This window comes from Pseudonaja textilis, chromosome 3 (genome assembly GCF_049901715.1).
Source record: "Pseudonaja textilis isolate UNSWEBS1 chromosome 3, rPseTex1.2, whole genome shotgun sequence".
NCBI classification, from domain to species: domain Eukaryota; kingdom Metazoa; phylum Chordata; class Lepidosauria; order Squamata; family Elapidae; genus Pseudonaja; species Pseudonaja textilis.
In genome coordinates, this window is record NC_141992.1 from 76,239,702 (window position 1) to 76,257,707 (window position 18,006).

Here is an 18,006-nt window from a genome sequence, read left to right on the forward strand (position 1 = left end):
TGAACTAGTAACATAGAAGAAAACTTCTTCAAGTCCTTTCCATTCATTACCTTCAGATTTTAAACTGTATGTGTTGTGTGACAGAAAGAGAAAGAGTAGTTTTTAAAGATTTTTTTTTCTTCATTTGTATAAATGTTTTCAGTATTATATACTGCAAACAAATGCTAACAGCATTGTAGTAAAAATCCTGATAATTTCTTTTTGGTTCAGTCTCTTAGAGGCTGCATTATTCTGTTGGCTTTACTGCTCTAATTTCTAAATTATTCTGGATGAAATAAAAATAATGAAAAAAATTAAACAACAAGGGTGTATTTGATGCCTACAGCCAAAATGTAAACAAAACGTATTGGTAGTCATTGCACAATAGTTTTCAAACCATACTGATTTCTGAATCTTGTTCAGTATATCGGAATTCATATTCTGAAAAGATGGTGTGAATTGTTGTTACTTGAAACCAATTGGGGAATTCAAATTTTAATATCACATAACTGTTTTTTCTTTCTTTTTTCAGGATAGAAAGCTGCTTGCAACAGCTCAACAGATGCTTCAGGACAGCAAGACAAAAATTGAAGTTATAAGGATGCAGATTCTTCAAGCAGTGCAGACTAATGAATTGGCTTTTGATAATGGTGAAACATTAGAGAGAAAACCTTTCACTACACTGTTTCTAGAATCTTCTAACTCTCATGGGACTTTTTAAAAAGTCCCAAGTCCTGACTCCCCCATACTACAAGGCCAGGTCAATGCTCAATCAGTCTTCCTCCTGCCCCATTAGTCTAGGAATCTGTACTACAGTTTAACATAAGATATTCTGAAAAGGCTCATTGACCAGGCTCCTGTATTCTTCTCCTACAACTGGTTGACAAACATGGGTATGCACACACCGCCTTGAGCAAATCATAACTTCCTGCCTGTTTTGACTCCCTGTGGCTTACGTCAAATCCCTAATGTTGTCATCTAAATCCCATTTTTGTAGTAATGTCTCTGGACTGCTCAGAACTCTCTGCGTCCTTGCACCTCATTCTGGATAAAGTTTATGCAAAATAGATTATTATGGGGTAGGGTGGGAAATCCCTCTTACGAATATAAGCTTTCCATCCATGCCTCGTTAACGGTTTAAATGTTCTTGTTTCTTATTTATGTTATTTACTAAACAAACTTATATAGCTGCCCATCTACCAGAAGAAACTGCACAGTGAACAGAATAGAATTACAATACAGTAAAAACAACGAGCCATTTAAAATAAGAAACAATATTGAAAGCCCATTAAAACTTGCATTCTTCCAGTAGCCACCCCATGCCAGTTCCATTAGTATCCTGGCCCAAGCACCTGGGGGAAAAAACCAAGTCTAAAAGATCAGGGACAAGGTCATATCTCCAGGGCAAGGCTGTTTCATAAGGCAAGTGCCATGACAGAAAGCATCTTCTGAGGCCTCCAGGACCTGAAATGTGCCTGATTTCCCCCACAGGACTTGACATACTCCCAGCCTGCCAGACCTAGTAGGACAAGCAGAAACCATTGGGCTGTCCCACAAGTAACTCTCCCCCATTCCAAGTGATACTTTAAAAGTATACATGCCCAGTACATTTAGATGTCATGTGACAAATCCATCAATCAGTAGGCTTGGGTAACAGTGCTACTGGCTTGCTATTGTTTCTTGTAGATGAGTTAGTGCTGTGAGTAAGTCTGTTTAAACTAGACTAGGAAAGATGAACTAATAACTTCATTAAAAGCTTTCTGAATATTCTGAATCCTTTTTGTACATTGCATGTCAAAGATGATTTCCATCTGTTGCAACCAGCTAAATCAAGACAGGTGTGAATTACTGAAAAAGTAATAGCATTGTATATTGTTATCACTAAAAATACAGACGTAATTAAAGGGCCAAGAATAGAAACTGAGAAGTAACAAAGACAGAACTTTTGTTAAACAAAGGGAATTGAAAAGTTAGTAGCTTATGCTAGATATAAACAATTGCTAGGGGATGGCGACAGAAAAAGTAGAAGATATGTTGTTGTCAACAAGAAAAAAGAAAAATAAAGGTAGTTTGTCCAGTGTGGAAACTGTGAGACTGAGTTCTAATCCTGCTTTGGGCACAAAGGTCGATGAGTAACTCAGACCAGTTACTCTCAGCCCTAGAAAGGAGGAGGCAGTAGCAAACCATTTCCAAAAATTTGCCAAGAAAACTGCAGAAAATTGTCCAGGCAGCCACCAGGAATCAATACTGACTCAAAAATGCACACATACACCAAAAGATATTATCTTATGCTCATATAGTCATTCAAGAGTGTGCAGGTAAAGAGGACTCTGCCGTTCAGATGTATAAGTGTTTGTGTGTAAGTGAAACCCCTTGTATACTCTGTAAAGTTTAGAAAATTAATGCAGTGGATGTCTGCCCCCACCAAGATAGATTTTTAAAGTTGTTTCAGTTGGCATTTGCTCTGCCATGAACCTGTCGGCAAGTAAAATATCCATATTCAAAAATTCTTGGTTGACTTTTGTTAATTTGTAGGTGAATGTCACATTAAGCTCTACAGAGCTTAGAGAATCATCCCTTGACTGCTTAGTTTGCTTATTTATCTGTCTATCCATCTAATTTTATATGGCTGGCTAGTAAATCTGTATTAGACCTATAAAGCAGAAGCCATGGGATTGGGTGAAATCTGGATAAGATAACACATGTGGAGTCATAACACAAACTCTTCTTTTGTATGCACATGTAACATTGGCACACACATACAAAAGAGGGCAGACTTGCCTGCTTTAATGCCCTCTCTCCCCAGAAAGGTCATGTGAATTGTAATACACCTATTAAATGTTTTTTTTTTCATGTTTATATCAATATGCTGGCTAGTGTAATATACTAATAGTTCAGTGTACAAGTTAGTACTAATTTTTGTTTATTTTTATATGTATAGCAAAGCCCGTGATAAGCCCTCTTGAGCTTCGAATGGAAGAATTGCGACATCATTTTAGGATAGAATATGCAGTAGCAGAAGGAGCCAAAAATGTTATGAAGTTGTTCGGCTCTGGAAAAGTTACTGATAGAAAAGCGCTTTCAGAGGTAATTTTTATGTAATAAGTGAAATTTGAATGTAAGCATGTTAAAAGAGTTTTTCCTAATTGATTTTTTCTTTCTGTTTAACTGAATAAGGCTCAAGCAAGATTTAATGAATCAAGCCAGAAGCTGGATCTCTTGAAGTATTCATTAGAACAAAGGCTAAATGAACTCCCTAAAAATCACCCCAAAAGCAGTATTATTATAGAAGAACTTTCACTTGTTTCATCACCAACACTAAGTCCACGGCAAAGTATGATATCAACACAAAATCAGTATAGTACACTGTCCAAACCAGCAGCATTAACAGGTTTGTTGTGACAGTAATAGCTACATATTTTGTGTGCTTTGGTTTCTAACTCTAATATTTGTTACATTAAAAGATACAATGCAGTTTTGTACATTCGGGAATATCTTTAAATATAAAAGAACATAACAATCATACTTAAATATGTATTATCTCTTAGAAAATTAGCAGTGGCTATTTTTGGCCAAATTGTTTGTATTAATTGCATCATAGCAAGCATTTCAGTTGCTTGACTAAATTCAGATTTTTAAAGGTGGGGTATGTGTAAATTGCTTAGGAAGATGATCATTGAAGGGGAAAAAATTAACACGATGGTCTATACATATTTTTATAATGGGATCCAGCCGGTAAAACAGTAACTTATTATCAGAATCTGATAAAGGATTGCATTGTATAAGTTGCTAGAATCTGCAACTCTAGTTATTGCCTAAAGGATTCTGATTCAAAATATTTCAATCATTTATTTAGTGCATCTAATTTCGAAAACATTTTTTAAAAGTTTTTGTATCATTTATTCCTTATATTAGAAAGTATTGCAATGAAATCTGGACATAACTTCATGGCCATTCAGTTCTGATGAGAATTTAAGTTTTTCCCTAAAATATTAAAACTTAATAATACAAAGAGAATTTTAAACAGCAGCAGCGCTTAACATTGTATCTCTCATTTACTTGTGCTAATGTGTTTTTAGATTAAAGTAATTAAATATAAAAAATTAAGAGTAGGCATTACAGAAGAAAAACTCTCTGCACGAGGGTTATGAAATTTGAGACTCTGTAGCCCAACAGTTCCCCTCAACAGTCTGTGCATGCTTCTGTAATAGCAGCATTTCATAAAGGAAATAAATTCCAAGATATCTTGTATGCTTAACGAAGATCTTAAATATATCCCTACAGACTTTATTTGCTAACTTGAAGCAGGTGTTGAATAAAACTCTGATCCTAATATGTTGTTCACTAAATTATTTAATAAACAACCAAATTAGAAGCAGTAGCACAGCTGTTAGCTTATATTTCCCAAAATGACTTTAGTTTTTAAACTAAAGTTGTAGCAGAAATTGTTGATTCTTTGAAGGTGCCTGTGTATTGTTTGTGTATGTGCGTGCAAATACACAACAATACACTGATCAGCATAGGTTAAATATATAAAATCCCATTTTACCATTTCTGTCCATTATTATAGAATTACTTAGACTGAGATTATGCAAAGATAGACTATAAATTGATTTCCTTTCTTCATGTTTTATCCACATTAAATCATAATATCTAAGAGAAATACATAATACATACATAACATACATATATAACATACATACATGGATGCAAAAAAGCCTATTAGCATACATCGATACTATGTTCCAATAGGGTTTCCTGCCCCTTGCAAGGCTTGTCTTGGGGGGTGGGGGATAGTACAAGAGGCAGATTGTTAGACAATTAGAATGGATCTATTAATACATTATGTAAAAACCATAGTTTAAAAATACTTATTAGCATTCTATAACTAGCTGTGTTGACACAAGCTTAGGCAGAACAGTCATAAAAGTTCATGTCAGGTAAGCCCACCATGATTGCATATTAAAATTACTGGGACTTGCATCAGCAGCTAAACCCAGTTGATTTCAGTAGGTTTATTCTAATTTTGGATTCAACCCACATTCTTCTAGTTAAAGCTTATATATTTAAGAGCTTTTATACTGCCTCATAAATATGAAGTTTACACCGTATTGAGATTCCTGCCCACACAGAATTATCAATTGCTTGTACTTGCTTAAGCTGGTGTTTGACTAATTATATGAGTTAAGACAATCTGATGTCATTTTAGGTACTCTGGAAGTTAGGCTTATGGGTTGTCAAGATATCCTGGAAAATGTCCCTGGTAGATCAAAAGCAACATCCTTCACTCTACCTGGATGGAGTCCAAGTGAAGCCAGATCATCTTTCATGAGTCGAACGAGTAAAAGCAAAAGTGGCAGTTGCCGAAACCTTCTGAAAACAGATGATTTATCCAGTTCAGTACCTTTTTAATGTTTTTCTTCTTCATTTTCAGAAGCACTTTTATGAAATCTCTTAGGAAAAATAACTGTATGTAAAAATAAACTCAGTTTAATCGTATTTTATTATGATTTTGTTTTAAGGTTGTGCAGTAGTTTGAATTTGAAAGTAAAAAAGGCACTTAGGAGCACCGATTGCACAACTGCTGTGGTTGTCTGTAAGTCATTAAAGCAGCCGTGCCCTTTTCTGGATTCATTCATTAGCCCAGTGATTCTAGGAAAATAAATATTTGGCTTAGGGAATTTTGTGTCTCCGGCATGTCAAACCACTTGATTATTATTATAATAAAGGTGCACACTACAGAATGTTCACAATAACATGGATCTCTATGAAATGCCCATGGTAAAATAAATTAAGTCCAATAATAATATAATACACAAAATATAATGAATTAATAATCAGTAAAATCCACTTTTAGATTTCTTGGCACTCAATCCCAAATTTCCTCCCCAAAATGTAGTCTTCACTGCCCCCTAAAAGGCCATAATTGTGTGGGCTAGCCTAGATTTTAGACAAAGGCTATTTTACTTTATTTTACATTAAACGTTTGCATTGAGTGGAGGGTAATCCTCTTCCTTACTCTTTGGTTTTCCTTCTAAAAAAAGTAGGAGGGCTTTTTCCTTCCCAGCTCCATCTTGGACTGAAAACCAATCTTCCATTAAACAAAAATGAAAGTGCCGTGGCAGACTTTGTCTTATCTTGCTTAGGAGAATTTTCCCACCTTTTCTTGTTCCACTGCCTTTGCAAATGGACCAGGAGGGGTCTCCAATACCAGCCTAGAGACCAGATCAAGGAGCCCAGAAAGGGAACTAACAGAGTAGCTAATTCACCAGAAGTGTAGCCAGCCTGTTTCCACCTCCTGTGGCCTTAGGTTTTCATATCCAAAGCACTAGTATGTTTATGCAGACTGATGTCTTGAACATTTTTTTCTGTCAGTCCATGATTTTTTTTTTATTATATAATCCAAAAAGTGCTTTTTCAAGAATTACTAACAGTAATAAGAATCTTCATTTTTAAAAAAACTAGGTTGGGTGATGTCCTCCCTACAGTTAGCCATGCCTGCTGGAGTTGTAGTGATGTGCAAAATATTCCAGGAAACCACAGAATCTATTCCTCTGAAGCATGTCTATTTGATCTCCTGGGCTGGCAGTTCTGTGGAAGTAATGTTTCTGGAATATAAAGTAGTTGATAATGTTTTAGGTGTAATCTGGCCCTCTATACAATGTAGTTTTTACCAGAATATTTTGTTCACAAAGTAGAATGTTTTGTACATCGTTAATTTGATGATGTCTGAAAGGTGGAAGGTTCTCTTTTCTGTTGGGAGCCTGTGATTGGGATATTGCACTAATAAAGCATAGGCTGCCTCAGATATATTGGAACGGTTGAGCTAAAATTGAATTTTAAAATGTAATGAATGAGAAAATGAATTATATTTCCCTGTTGATTCAAAATACGTATTGATTGAACCCTCCATGATTGATGAAATTAATAGCATAAAATCCAAATGATTTTTTTGCAACTCCCTCTCTGCTGTCTTCTTTTTTCACTCATAATCATAATATTGCAAGGCGGATAATAATGTGGGCTCCTACCTATGCCCTGGTATATAGCATTGCTTACCAAGAGTCCCAGCATTCACAGTGTGAATGTAGAAATTATAGGGTACACAGGTAGTCATTGACGCGTGACCACAGTTGGAACCAGAATTGTTATTGTAAGTTGTCACAGTCATAAAGTGAGTCATCACATGACTTCAATAATGTATGATGGCAATCCCTGTTGTAGTTAACTGCGAATCATGGGTTGTTAAACAATTATCCATCCCAATCCAAGCCTTTCCAATTTGGTCCCTCACCACCCCAAGCCTCAGTAAAGGGACTGCATCCAACTGCAACAGTCCCTCACCCATCTCTACCTTTTAACTGCCTGTACCCTGCCTTATGAGTCAGCAAGCAGCCCCAGAATCGTACAGCTCTGGGGCTGCTTGTCCTGTCCTAGAAAGCTGCAGTCACAGCAAGGCACAAGCTGACAAGCAAACTTTTTTTTCACCTCCTATATGTGTGCCTTCTGTTCTTTAACATTGGACTGGAAACAATTACTTCACCGCACCTCAGCCATTACCCTACGATCAGATGAGTTTAAAATTAACTTTGGCATCCCTTTATTTTTCTTACTCCTCACAAGGACTTTCACTGCCCTGTGCATTGCACCTGGCTCCGGCCTGCCTCTTCATTCAGTGTGGGGTTGTATCTGGAAGTCAGGAAAACAAGTGCAACAGTAGGCGAGAGAAGCATATTGGAGTTCAACTCTTGCCCTGCCAAAATCCACCTGGCCTCATATTTGCTTGCAAGGGGCAGGTTAATCTCTAGCCATCCTCCATTTCCTTCCCTTCCTGATCACTTTCTAATCCTGATCTGGAACTGATCTTTATGAGTAGGGAAAGGAGACAGATAGAAGTTACAATGCCCCTGGCTCGGGGGTTGCTTGCTGACCCACAAGGCAAGGTGCAGGGAGCCCAAAGGGCAGAGATGGGGGAAGGTAGGCAGGTGAGAGGATTTGGAGCACCCTTGCAGTCATGAGTTCTTAGTGGCCTTCAAAGCACCCAGATTTTGTTCACCTCTGGGAGCATTGCAATAGCTACAATTTCAAGCATGGCTCATAAATCCATTTTTCAGCACTGGCATAACTTCAGATGGTTGCTGAACAAATGGTCGACTGTAAGTGGAGGACTATCTGTATATGAGAAAACATTTTATCTTTCTTTCTAAGAAAGGTTGAGAGAAAAAGGAAATGAGTTGTGGTTTCTTCTAGTGAGAGAAGGGGGAAAATGCAGTGCCATAATTTGGAAAGCATTTGAGCTTTGCACACAATGACTGAACATTCACACTGATAATTTTTGTCCACCATTATTGTTGTAGGCTAACCTAAACAAAGATTGTAATTACTCTCAAACTTAAGTAGAATTTTGTGCTTTACTTATATTTGTATACATATTGTAACTGATTTTAAATTATTACTGATTGTCAGAGCTGCTTCTGTTACTGTTTTTGGAAGGTGAACTTAGCATTCTAAACTGAATTTACTTAATTTGCTTTGCAGATGAAATCTGTGCTGTTTTGAAATTGGATAACACTGTTGTTGATCAAACTAGCTGGAAGCCTATTTCCAATCAGTCCTGGGACCAGAAATTTACACTGGAACTAGACAGAGTAAGGATCTCTTTAATATGCTTAGGATGATTTCTAGATGAGTAATTTGCTTCTTATGCCTAGAGAGAAATTCTGACTTGGAATGTAGCTTCCTTTCCTGAACAGAATAGAGCATTCCAGCCTTCCCTCTCTCTGAAACAAGGATGAAAATATGAGATGGTACTTACATGAGCAGAAGTGCATTCCAGTCATACATCTTTAAGATTCTGCATCGGTGTGCTCATAGCATTTGCAACAAATCATTTATAAGTCCTTAGCTTCTTGTGATATTAGGTAAAGTCACGTAGGAAAATGTATAGGGGGTTTGAGGGACGTCTTAACTAATTGTATGTACTGTTGTAAATCAGCTGTAACTGTTGAAACAATTTGTTCGTGGAAAGAAGTAAAAATATTATAAATGTAGATCATAAGTTGGGCAGCATTTCACAAGAAATTTCAATGACCTGTTTGTACTGGGTTTTTTTTTAATACTGAGTATGTTTTTTGTATATACAGATTTTTTTAAAAAAACCTTTATTCGATGAAGTCAGGAAATAAATTCCCTGAAACCAAGTCAAAAAGATAGCTTTTTGACTGTGAAAATAATGTTTCATATCTAGCCAATCAAACCTTCCTAAAAAAAAAAACAACCTCTTGCACTGCCAATTTACTACTTTCAAAGCCTGCCAGCCAGTCAGTGTAAAGACAGTGAAAGGCAACTGACAATTGGCATGTTTACAAAAGTTCTTCTCTATGTGGTTTTTAGATTTGCTCATATATACTTAAATCTCCTCCAAATGCATATACAGTAGGGATGTCAAACTCGCGGCCCACGGGCCGTATGCGTCACATGCTAGCCCCAGCCCGCCCAGTTTAGCGAAGGGGGAAAAAGTCCCAATACGTCATGTGACACTGCCGCGATGACGCAAGTTTTACATCCTTGATATATAAGGTATCTGAGTTTAGCAGCTGTGTTGAACATTCAAAGCCCTTTTCATCAGTTTGACACATAATATGATCTGTATATAAAGAGGCCCATTGAAATGTCTCTACATATTACATAATGGGGTACAGTATTTGGGATGGGAAGGGTTTGGGAGGTAGAAGAATTGGAAAAGCAGCAAACTGAAATGAAGGTGCCTCTATCCTTGCATCTTTTTTAGTGCGCCTACACACATTATTAGTCTTCACTGTACGATAAACTCTTGCTTTTAGAATTAATACGCAATAGTTTACCTTTATCCAGCAATAGGGCTGCAGATCATAAATTATTATTTTCTAGTCTTCCAAATGCCACCCAGTTTTTACAGGATTAAGCTTTTTTTTTAGTGTTTGTAAAGACCCTTAAATATTTTGAGAATTGCAGAAATAGTATCCTTTACATCTTAATTATGACTGATTCAATACATGGAAACAGAAGAAGATTCCTCTCTAGTCTCCAATGATTCTCCTTAAAATTTGTAGCAGCGTTACAGAATTATTTTTTATCATATTGCTGGCCATTCCTTTTATGGATATAACATCTGAGCCAGTTTATTCAGTACTGCACTAGCTTGGAAGTGGCAGGTAAATACATGAATTAATTCTGTGGGCAGAAAAAAAAAATGCTTTCTTCCATTGTTAAAGTCATCTGTACCTAAGGTAGGGTGATTCTGGTGTAAGAATATTTCCAGCTAGGTCTGCTCAAATCTAGTAAATATAAAAACTTAGCCTGGGTTTTTTTCTTATTGTTCTCCAGTCACGTGAGTTAGAGATTTCTGTTTATTGGCGTGATTGGAGATCTTTGTGTGCTGTGAAATTTCTGAGGTTAGAAGACTTCTTGGATAATCAACGACATGGAATGTGTCTCTATCTTGAACCTCAGGGTACTTTGTTTGCAGAGGTAAGGGCAAATACTTTTAGTAAACATTTTAAGCCTTGTGAAGTCCTGTTTCCAAAAAGTATTAGTCTGAATTCTAATACCTATTGCCTGAATTGCAGGTTACATTTTTTAATCCTGTTATTGAAAGAAGACCAAAACTTCAGAGACAAAAGAAAATTTTCTCCAAGCAACAAGGTGAGGGGGTTTGTTTTATAGCTTTAGCACTTGGTCCTAGAATTAATAAAAATTGATGCTTATGTCAACATTTCATTAAAGATAATTCTTCATAATTTGTCAACAAGACTTTAATAAGAAAGAAAAAAAATAGGAAATACAACATGCACAGCTTATCCATCACTAGTAATAAACTAATGAATATATGAATTCTCATTTAGTTATAGCTTTTGGTGATAAATAAAGAAATTACTTAGGCTTTGTTTTCTTTATCCACAGGCAAAACATTTCTCAGAGCTCCGCAAATGAATATTAATATTGCCACTTGGGGAAGGTTGGTGAGAAGAGCTATTCCAACAGTAAATCATACTGGGACCTTCAGCCCTCAAGCCTCTGTGCCTGCTACAGTATCAGTAGGTGATGCTCACATTTCTGGATTAGGCTCACCAACTAGGTAAGTGAATGGCTATAATGGACAAATTAACATGTTAAAATTTCTGCGAAACATTTGCAGCATAAAAAGAACTAGATGCTTATCACTAGAATTTATTTATTTTTTAAATTAAATTATCGTGCAGAATTCTGCTCATATGGCCAACAGGCTTACGGTGAACTTTTTTTTTTTTTTTTCAAGTGATTCCCCTGTAGGTAAATTGGTGTTTGAACTTGACTCTGAACCGGTCTGTCCTCCACGTCTATCTTCTCTTGGAGAAATCAGTGAACCTTCACCTGAACCAAAGTCTCCACCTACCCCCACTCAGGCAAGGCTCCTCATTTAGAATTCTATTGCAGTTTCTTTGCTTGATTGTTGTGAGGTGCCCAGAGTTGTTGAGAACTGGGCAGCTTATAAGTTCAGTAAATTGTTTCCATTGTTGTTTTAAAAATGTTTAATTTACTATGTGATTTTTAAAAATGCCACCTTAAAATGAATATGATGGATGAATGTTCTTTCTGTGGTGATTTTGAGCAATGTGTTTAGCGGGCGGGATGTTGGATGAAGACTGGTGAGCTCCATGCTCAAGACCCTTGCTGTTGTCCATTGAACTCAGACAGACAGAAATTAATTTCAGTCATTGATACAATAAATGAAATGAACAACACAAAGCTGTCCCTCAACAACAGGAACTCTAAGCAACCAATTGTGGGTAAATTTTACATATAACGCAGAATTTTATTTTAGAGAAGTAAATTTATGTTTCTTATTTATCAGATAAGGGCTATCAGAATGCCCCAAAAATTTAAATAAAAAAGGTGTAATCAACTCATGATTAATACCCTAAGCTGTTGTTTCTGTGGCACCCATATCATAAGGCAATATTGGGTTTCATATGGGGTTTTCCTATATTTCCCTTTCAGGACAGCTCTGAGGAGCTCTTTGTAATTTGCACAAAAGCTGATCATTTTCTCTCTGCCAAACCTATTTCATCGGTTTGGTATAGAGAGGATGAAATTAGTAGAGGTCTTTAAGTAAGCCACACTGAGCTCTCAAAGAAAAAGGAAGAATATAAATAAATTTATGGGTTTGGTATTTTAAACATGTAATCATGAAGCTGTTGTTTCCTTTAAATGACTGCTTAAATAATTGCTTTTGCACTGTTTCCTTCCCTCATAATTTAGTTGGTTGCTTCATTAAATTTGTAGTGTGTGTGTATTCACTTCATAATGAAGACCCTTTAAAATCTAGTCACATAAAAATAGATGCCAGCCATATTTGGGGGTCATATATGCTTGGAAGAATGCTCCAAAATTTGGGGAGCAGCACTCAGATGTTTGGGTGCATATTTTTGTGGTGGTGCAGATATGGAAAGATAGACAGTCTAGTCTCCCATAAGTGTGTGCATAGTATTTTTAAAGGTGGCCTAAAGGAGGCTTATAAAGAACAACATACCCAGTCATTCATAGCTAGTAATGTTCTTTCAATATATGGCTATAAATTGAACCTTTCCTAATGGAGAAATACTTCATAGTTTTTCTTCCTTGCACGTGAATAAGAGATAGATATAGATTTGATATAGATATGGATATAGATGTATGTATGTTTGTTTGGGAAATTTGGGCTTTCTAGATTGCCTTTAACTTTTCCTGTTTCAGGGTCTTGTTAACTTTCTAAGTTTTATAGAAGTGTAGAAATGTAGCAAAAGTGTTTTTAATAGATGATTTTTTCAAATTATGGCTCTGAAAACTACTACTAGTTTCTTAAATTAAGCATACTTCTGGTATATTTTTGAATCTTCTTTCTTTTTTATTTGTTTCTCAAATTTTCACAGGATGTGGAAACATTTGATTTTGAGAATGACAAAAATAATTTTGTTCCAAAATTTCAACCAGAAATTATTTGTGAGACTCAGATTTCAAATTCTGACACTGAGTATAAACAAGTACCTGAAGATAGAAGGTAAGATGTTGTGTTATTTTTATATGACTATATATGACTTCATGCTGAATAAGGCTGTGCAAAAAATGTGCTTTGCAGATGCATTGATGGGAGCCTTCCCAGAGAATGCAAACTGCTTTGCTTTATTATTTCAAGGAGGGTTGGGTTCTCATTTTTTTTTTAAATTTGTGCATTTCAGAATACAACAGAGATTTCAGTTTAGTTTACAAGATTTCCGATGTTGTGCTGTTCTTGGTAGAGGACATTTTGGAAAGGTACCTGTGAAATTACGATTTTGTGTATTTGACATACTTACTTCTGTATCTGCATAGCTATACTTGAGGCTCACTTGATTTTAGTATGTTTAGAGAATCTGTGTGTGAATTTGTGTCCACTTAAAAATGATTATAAATCTAAAGGAAACATTAAACCAATAATATTTTATAAACAATAAAAACACTGTTTTGTATTTCAGGTCCTATTGGCTGAGTATAAAAATACTAATGAAATGTTTGCTATTAAAGCCTTAAAAAAAGGAGACATTGTTGCTCGAGATGAAGTGGACAGGTTAGTATAAAGGGGAATAATAGTTAAATAGGAATGTGTTTTTAATTGTCTCTGTTGTTTTAAGTTGTTCAGAAACAAGCTGGAATTAGGGTGACAATATATAAAGTTCAATTTATAAAGCGACATATGATAAGAAAATATTTCCTACTTCCAAAAATTTTCCTGCAGAGTTGAATACTTCAATTAAAAATATTGACCCAGTTTGTGACCATTATGAAAAAGGCATCCTGAGATTCATTATAAAGGAATACAGGTAGTCCTCAATGTACAACAGTTTGTTTAGTGACCGTTCAAAGTTATAACGGCACTGAAAAAAATGTGTATGTTTTTCACACTTAATGACCGTTGCAGCATCTCCATAGTCACATGTGATCAAAATTCAAATGCTTGGCAACTGATTCATATTTATGACAGTTGCAGTGTCCCAGGCTAATGTGATCCCCTTTTGTAACCTTCTTACAAGCAAAGTCAATGGGAAAGCCAGATTCATTTAACAACAGTGTTACTAACTTAACAACTGCAATGATTCACTTAACATCTGTGGCACATAAAATGGGACAAAATTCACTTTAACAAACATTTCACTTAGCAACAGAAATTTGGAACTCAATTGTGGTTGTGAGAACTGCTTGTAACATTTCATCAACATTATAAAGCACATTTGGAATGCAGTTTTATACACAACTTTAGTCATCACACATCTAAAAAATACTGCAGAATGAAATAAATTGTAGAAAAGAATAAAAGAAATTGAGTAAATAGAATAATTTACTATGGTGTTTAGGTTTCATTAGATTACAGAAATTCAAATATATAAAGGCACAATTGAGTTAAATAGAAATTTGTGTGCTGTGAGAACAAAGAATTTTCTCTTATTACAATGAAGCTGAATGATCAGATAAGAGGATAAGTGCTAATGTAGAATTGGTTGTCAGAAGATTTGCTGATAATCACCAATTTGGACAGTTTTAAAAGCAAGGGAATTCAGAGTAGAGAAGATTAATGACTGCTAATGAGGACAACTATGTATTATATCTAGTATTAGAACCAATGGGATTTGCAGTCTGGCTGTCTATGAATGAAAAGAAACATGCTGGAACATGCTGGTCAGTGGGTCATCATTGGTTCCTTTTACTACAGGAGTGGCTAAACAAACACATTGGATGACTTTATGAAACAAGCACTAAAGCTGGTGTTATTTGTAGATCCAGCTCCTTTTATATTATCAGGAGGATCTAATAATACTTTTTTTTACAAACAAATTCAGAAAATCTAAAATGGGGTAAATACTTTTCATAGAATTATAGGGTGTGTGTGTGTGTGTGTGTGTGTGTATATATATATATATATATATATATATATATATATATATATTTTCTGAGGTTCTCTCGGGTATTTGTATGTGGATCTTTGGTTGTTCGGTTTTCTCCGCGTAAGATTCGAAGTATCTAGGCAACGTTTCGATGAAGTCTCATTCATCATCTTCAGGCTTCTGTCTCCGGCTCTGTGCTTCTCAGAGTAATGGAGATTGCAGCTGCTTCCTCCTTTTAACTGCCAGTGGGGTGGGACTTGATTGGGTGGGGGCTTGGCTGTATTCTGATTGGGTGGGGGTGTGTTCTCATTGGTAGGGGGTTTGGCTGTGTTCTGATTGGCTGGGGGTTAGCCGTGTTCTGATTGGTTGGAGGCGTGTTCTGTTCAGGTGGGGGCTTGGTTGTGCTCAGGTTAGTCTTAGTTGCTGGGGATTTGAGCTGGTGAGCTGTGATCTTGCTGTTTGGCTTCGAGTTCGTGGTCGTGCTGCATCTTCATAGTGGGTGTCGGTTTGCTTCATGTATGGCTCGGGGGTTTGAAGTGGGTAGTGATGCAGCTGCAGTGCAGCTTCTGGTCCATGGTCGTGTCTCATCTTCTGAGTGGGTGTGAGTCTGTTTTCTACATGGAAGTGTGGTGGTGGCATCTTGTGTGGCTCTCATGGGTGTGGGTCTGGTGTCCTTCTTCATGTTAGGTACTCGTCTGTTCATGAGGGCGGGTTTCCAAATGGCTGGAAGGCGGGAGGTGTCATCTCGTTTGTTCATGCTGTGTGGGCGTTTTTCATCTCTATGGCTTCTCTGATTATTCTGCTGTTGAAGTGTTCGGTTTTGGCGATGGTTCTGTATTTTTAAAATCAATTTCATGTCCTGTGGCTTTGAGGTGTTGGACCAGGAAGAGGTCGCTTTCTTCTTTTTGATTGAGTTCTTATGTTCTTCAATGCGTGCACTTATTCTTCTGTTAGTTTGTCCAATGTATGTGGTAGGGCAGGCAGTGCAGGGGATTTCGTATACTCCTTGGTTTTCTAATTCGATTTTGTCTTTGGGGTTTCTTAGGATGGTGGATATTTTTCTGTTTGTGCAGAATGCTGTTTTGATGTTGTGTTTTTGGAGGATCTTGCTAATTTTGTCTGTAGTGCCTTTTATATATGGGAGGAGGGCTTTGCCGTTTCTTGTTCTCTGTCTTGGATTTTGGTTGGGGTTTCTTTTTGGATTAGGTGGGTAATCTTCTTTCTTTGGAATCCATTGGCTGTAAGTACGTTGGTGAGAGTGTGTAGTTCGGTTTTTGGTGTTGTTCATCGCTAAGCATTTTGTTCTGGAGATGAGTGTCTTGGCTACGGAATTGATCTGTGCTGGGTGGTGGTGTGAGAGTGCATGTAGATAGCGGTTTGTATGTGTTTTCTTCTGGTAGATGGTGTGTCCTAGGGAGCCATTGGATCTTTTGTATACCAAGACATCTAGGAAAGGAAGTTGATTGTTGGCTTCTGTTTCCATGGTGAATTGTATTTTGGGGTGTAGGCTGTTGAGGTGTGTGAGGAAGTTGTTCAGTTTTTCTTTCCCGTGTGGCCAGATTATGAAGGTGTCATCTACGTATCTGAGCCAGAGTTTGGGTTTGTGGTCGTATTTTTCTAGAGCTTGTGTTTCAAAGTGTTCCATGTAGAGGTTTGCGATGACAGGTGAGAGGGGTGATCCCATGGGTGCTCCTTCTATTTGTTTGTATTTTTGTTCATTGTAGGTGAAGTATGTATTGGATAGGCAGTGGTTGGTCAGATCTAGGATGTGCTTGGGGGTTGTATTTGTTTCGGATGGCTGTCAAGGCTTCTTTTATTGGCACTTGGGTGAAGAGGGATATGACATCGAAGCTTACTAGTAGGTCGTTAGGTTGTAAGTTTTGTTTCTTTATGATCTCGATGAACTGGAATGAGTTTCTTACGTGTGAGTTGATGGATTCTGCATAGGGTTGTAGTTGTTTGGCAAGAAATTTGGCCAGGTTTTGTAGAGGTGAGCCTATGGAGCTGACTATTGGTCTGAGTGGGGTTCCTTCTTTGTGTATCTTGGGGAGACCATAAAGCTTGGGACATCTGGATGATTTCTCTCTGGGTATGATTTGTTGCTGGATTTCTTCACTGATGGGGGAGGCTTTTATTTTGGATTTGGTAGTTTTTTCTAGGTAGGTGGTGGGGTCTGTCTTTAGGGGTTTGTATGCGGGGTCTTGGAGTAGGTTGGTTAACTTGGTTTGGTAGTCAGATGTGTTCATAACCACTGTCGCATTGCCCTTGTCTGCTGACTAACCTGAGCACAACCAAGCCCCCACCTGAACAGAACACGCCTCCAACCAATCAGAACACGGCTAACCCCCCAGCCAATCAGAACACAGCCAAACCCCCTACCAATGAGAACACACCCCCACCCAATCAGAATACAGCCAAGCCCCCACCCAATCAAGTCCCACCCCCACTGGCAGTTAAAAGGAGGAAGCAGCTGCAATCTCCATTACTCTGAGAAGCACAGAGCCGGAGACAGAAGCCTGAAGATGATGAATGAGACTTCATCGAAACGTTGCCTAGATACTTCGAATCTTACGCGGGAGAAAACCCGAACAACCAAAGATCCATATATATATATATATATATATTTTACATGGTGTGAACCTTGAATCCATTATTTGTAAACATACATATTAGAAAATATGTTTAACAGAATCTAATTACAAACAACTGTAGGATGAGAGTGTAAAGTAAACTAAGCATGTGTCAACAGGAAATCTGTTATTGTGTTAACAGCTGTTTAGCTCTTTTTCTCGGTATGTGCAACATGAGTGTATATCCTCTTCCAGGAACACAAACATAACATTTGTTTGTATCACACTGGAAATTCTACGAGCCTGAGTGCTGTTTTCTATAAATTATTTATATGTTTTCATACTGAATGTAGTGTGGTGCAATGTAGTATAGCATAATATATAAATATAATAATATACTATGATACAATATATACTATACTGTATATCATATAATACATATAATATATAACATAGTATATAATTTATGATATGATATGATATATAAATATAATATATTCAAGGAGCCCATTCTAAGCTTCTATACTTACTTTTCAAGTATC

The 18,006-nt window shown here is 36.9% G+C and overlaps 1 protein-coding gene across 3 annotated transcripts in view; it reads left to right on the forward strand.

Moving 5' to 3' along the window:
* The window catches only part of PKN2 (protein kinase N2), a 73,686-nt gene that overhangs the window by 45,666 nt on the left and 10,014 nt on the right, over positions 1-18,006 (forward strand). For all 3 annotated transcript variants that reach the window (XM_087930132.1, XM_087930133.1, XM_087930134.1), the window contains 12 exons: positions 512-629; positions 2,921-3,066; positions 3,157-3,370; positions 5,189-5,374; positions 8,518-8,627; positions 10,345-10,488; positions 10,587-10,662; positions 10,921-11,095; positions 11,276-11,402; positions 12,909-13,036; positions 13,215-13,290; positions 13,491-13,582. In XM_087930132.1, the coding sequence (XP_087786258.1) occupies positions 512-629; positions 2,921-3,066; positions 3,157-3,370; positions 5,189-5,374; positions 8,518-8,627; positions 10,345-10,488; positions 10,587-10,662; positions 10,921-11,095; positions 11,276-11,402; positions 12,909-13,036; positions 13,215-13,290; positions 13,491-13,582 (1,592 nt within the window). The remainder of the gene's footprint in view (positions 1-511; positions 630-2,920; positions 3,067-3,156; positions 3,371-5,188; positions 5,375-8,517; positions 8,628-10,344; positions 10,489-10,586; positions 10,663-10,920; positions 11,096-11,275; positions 11,403-12,908; positions 13,037-13,214; positions 13,291-13,490; positions 13,583-18,006) is intronic.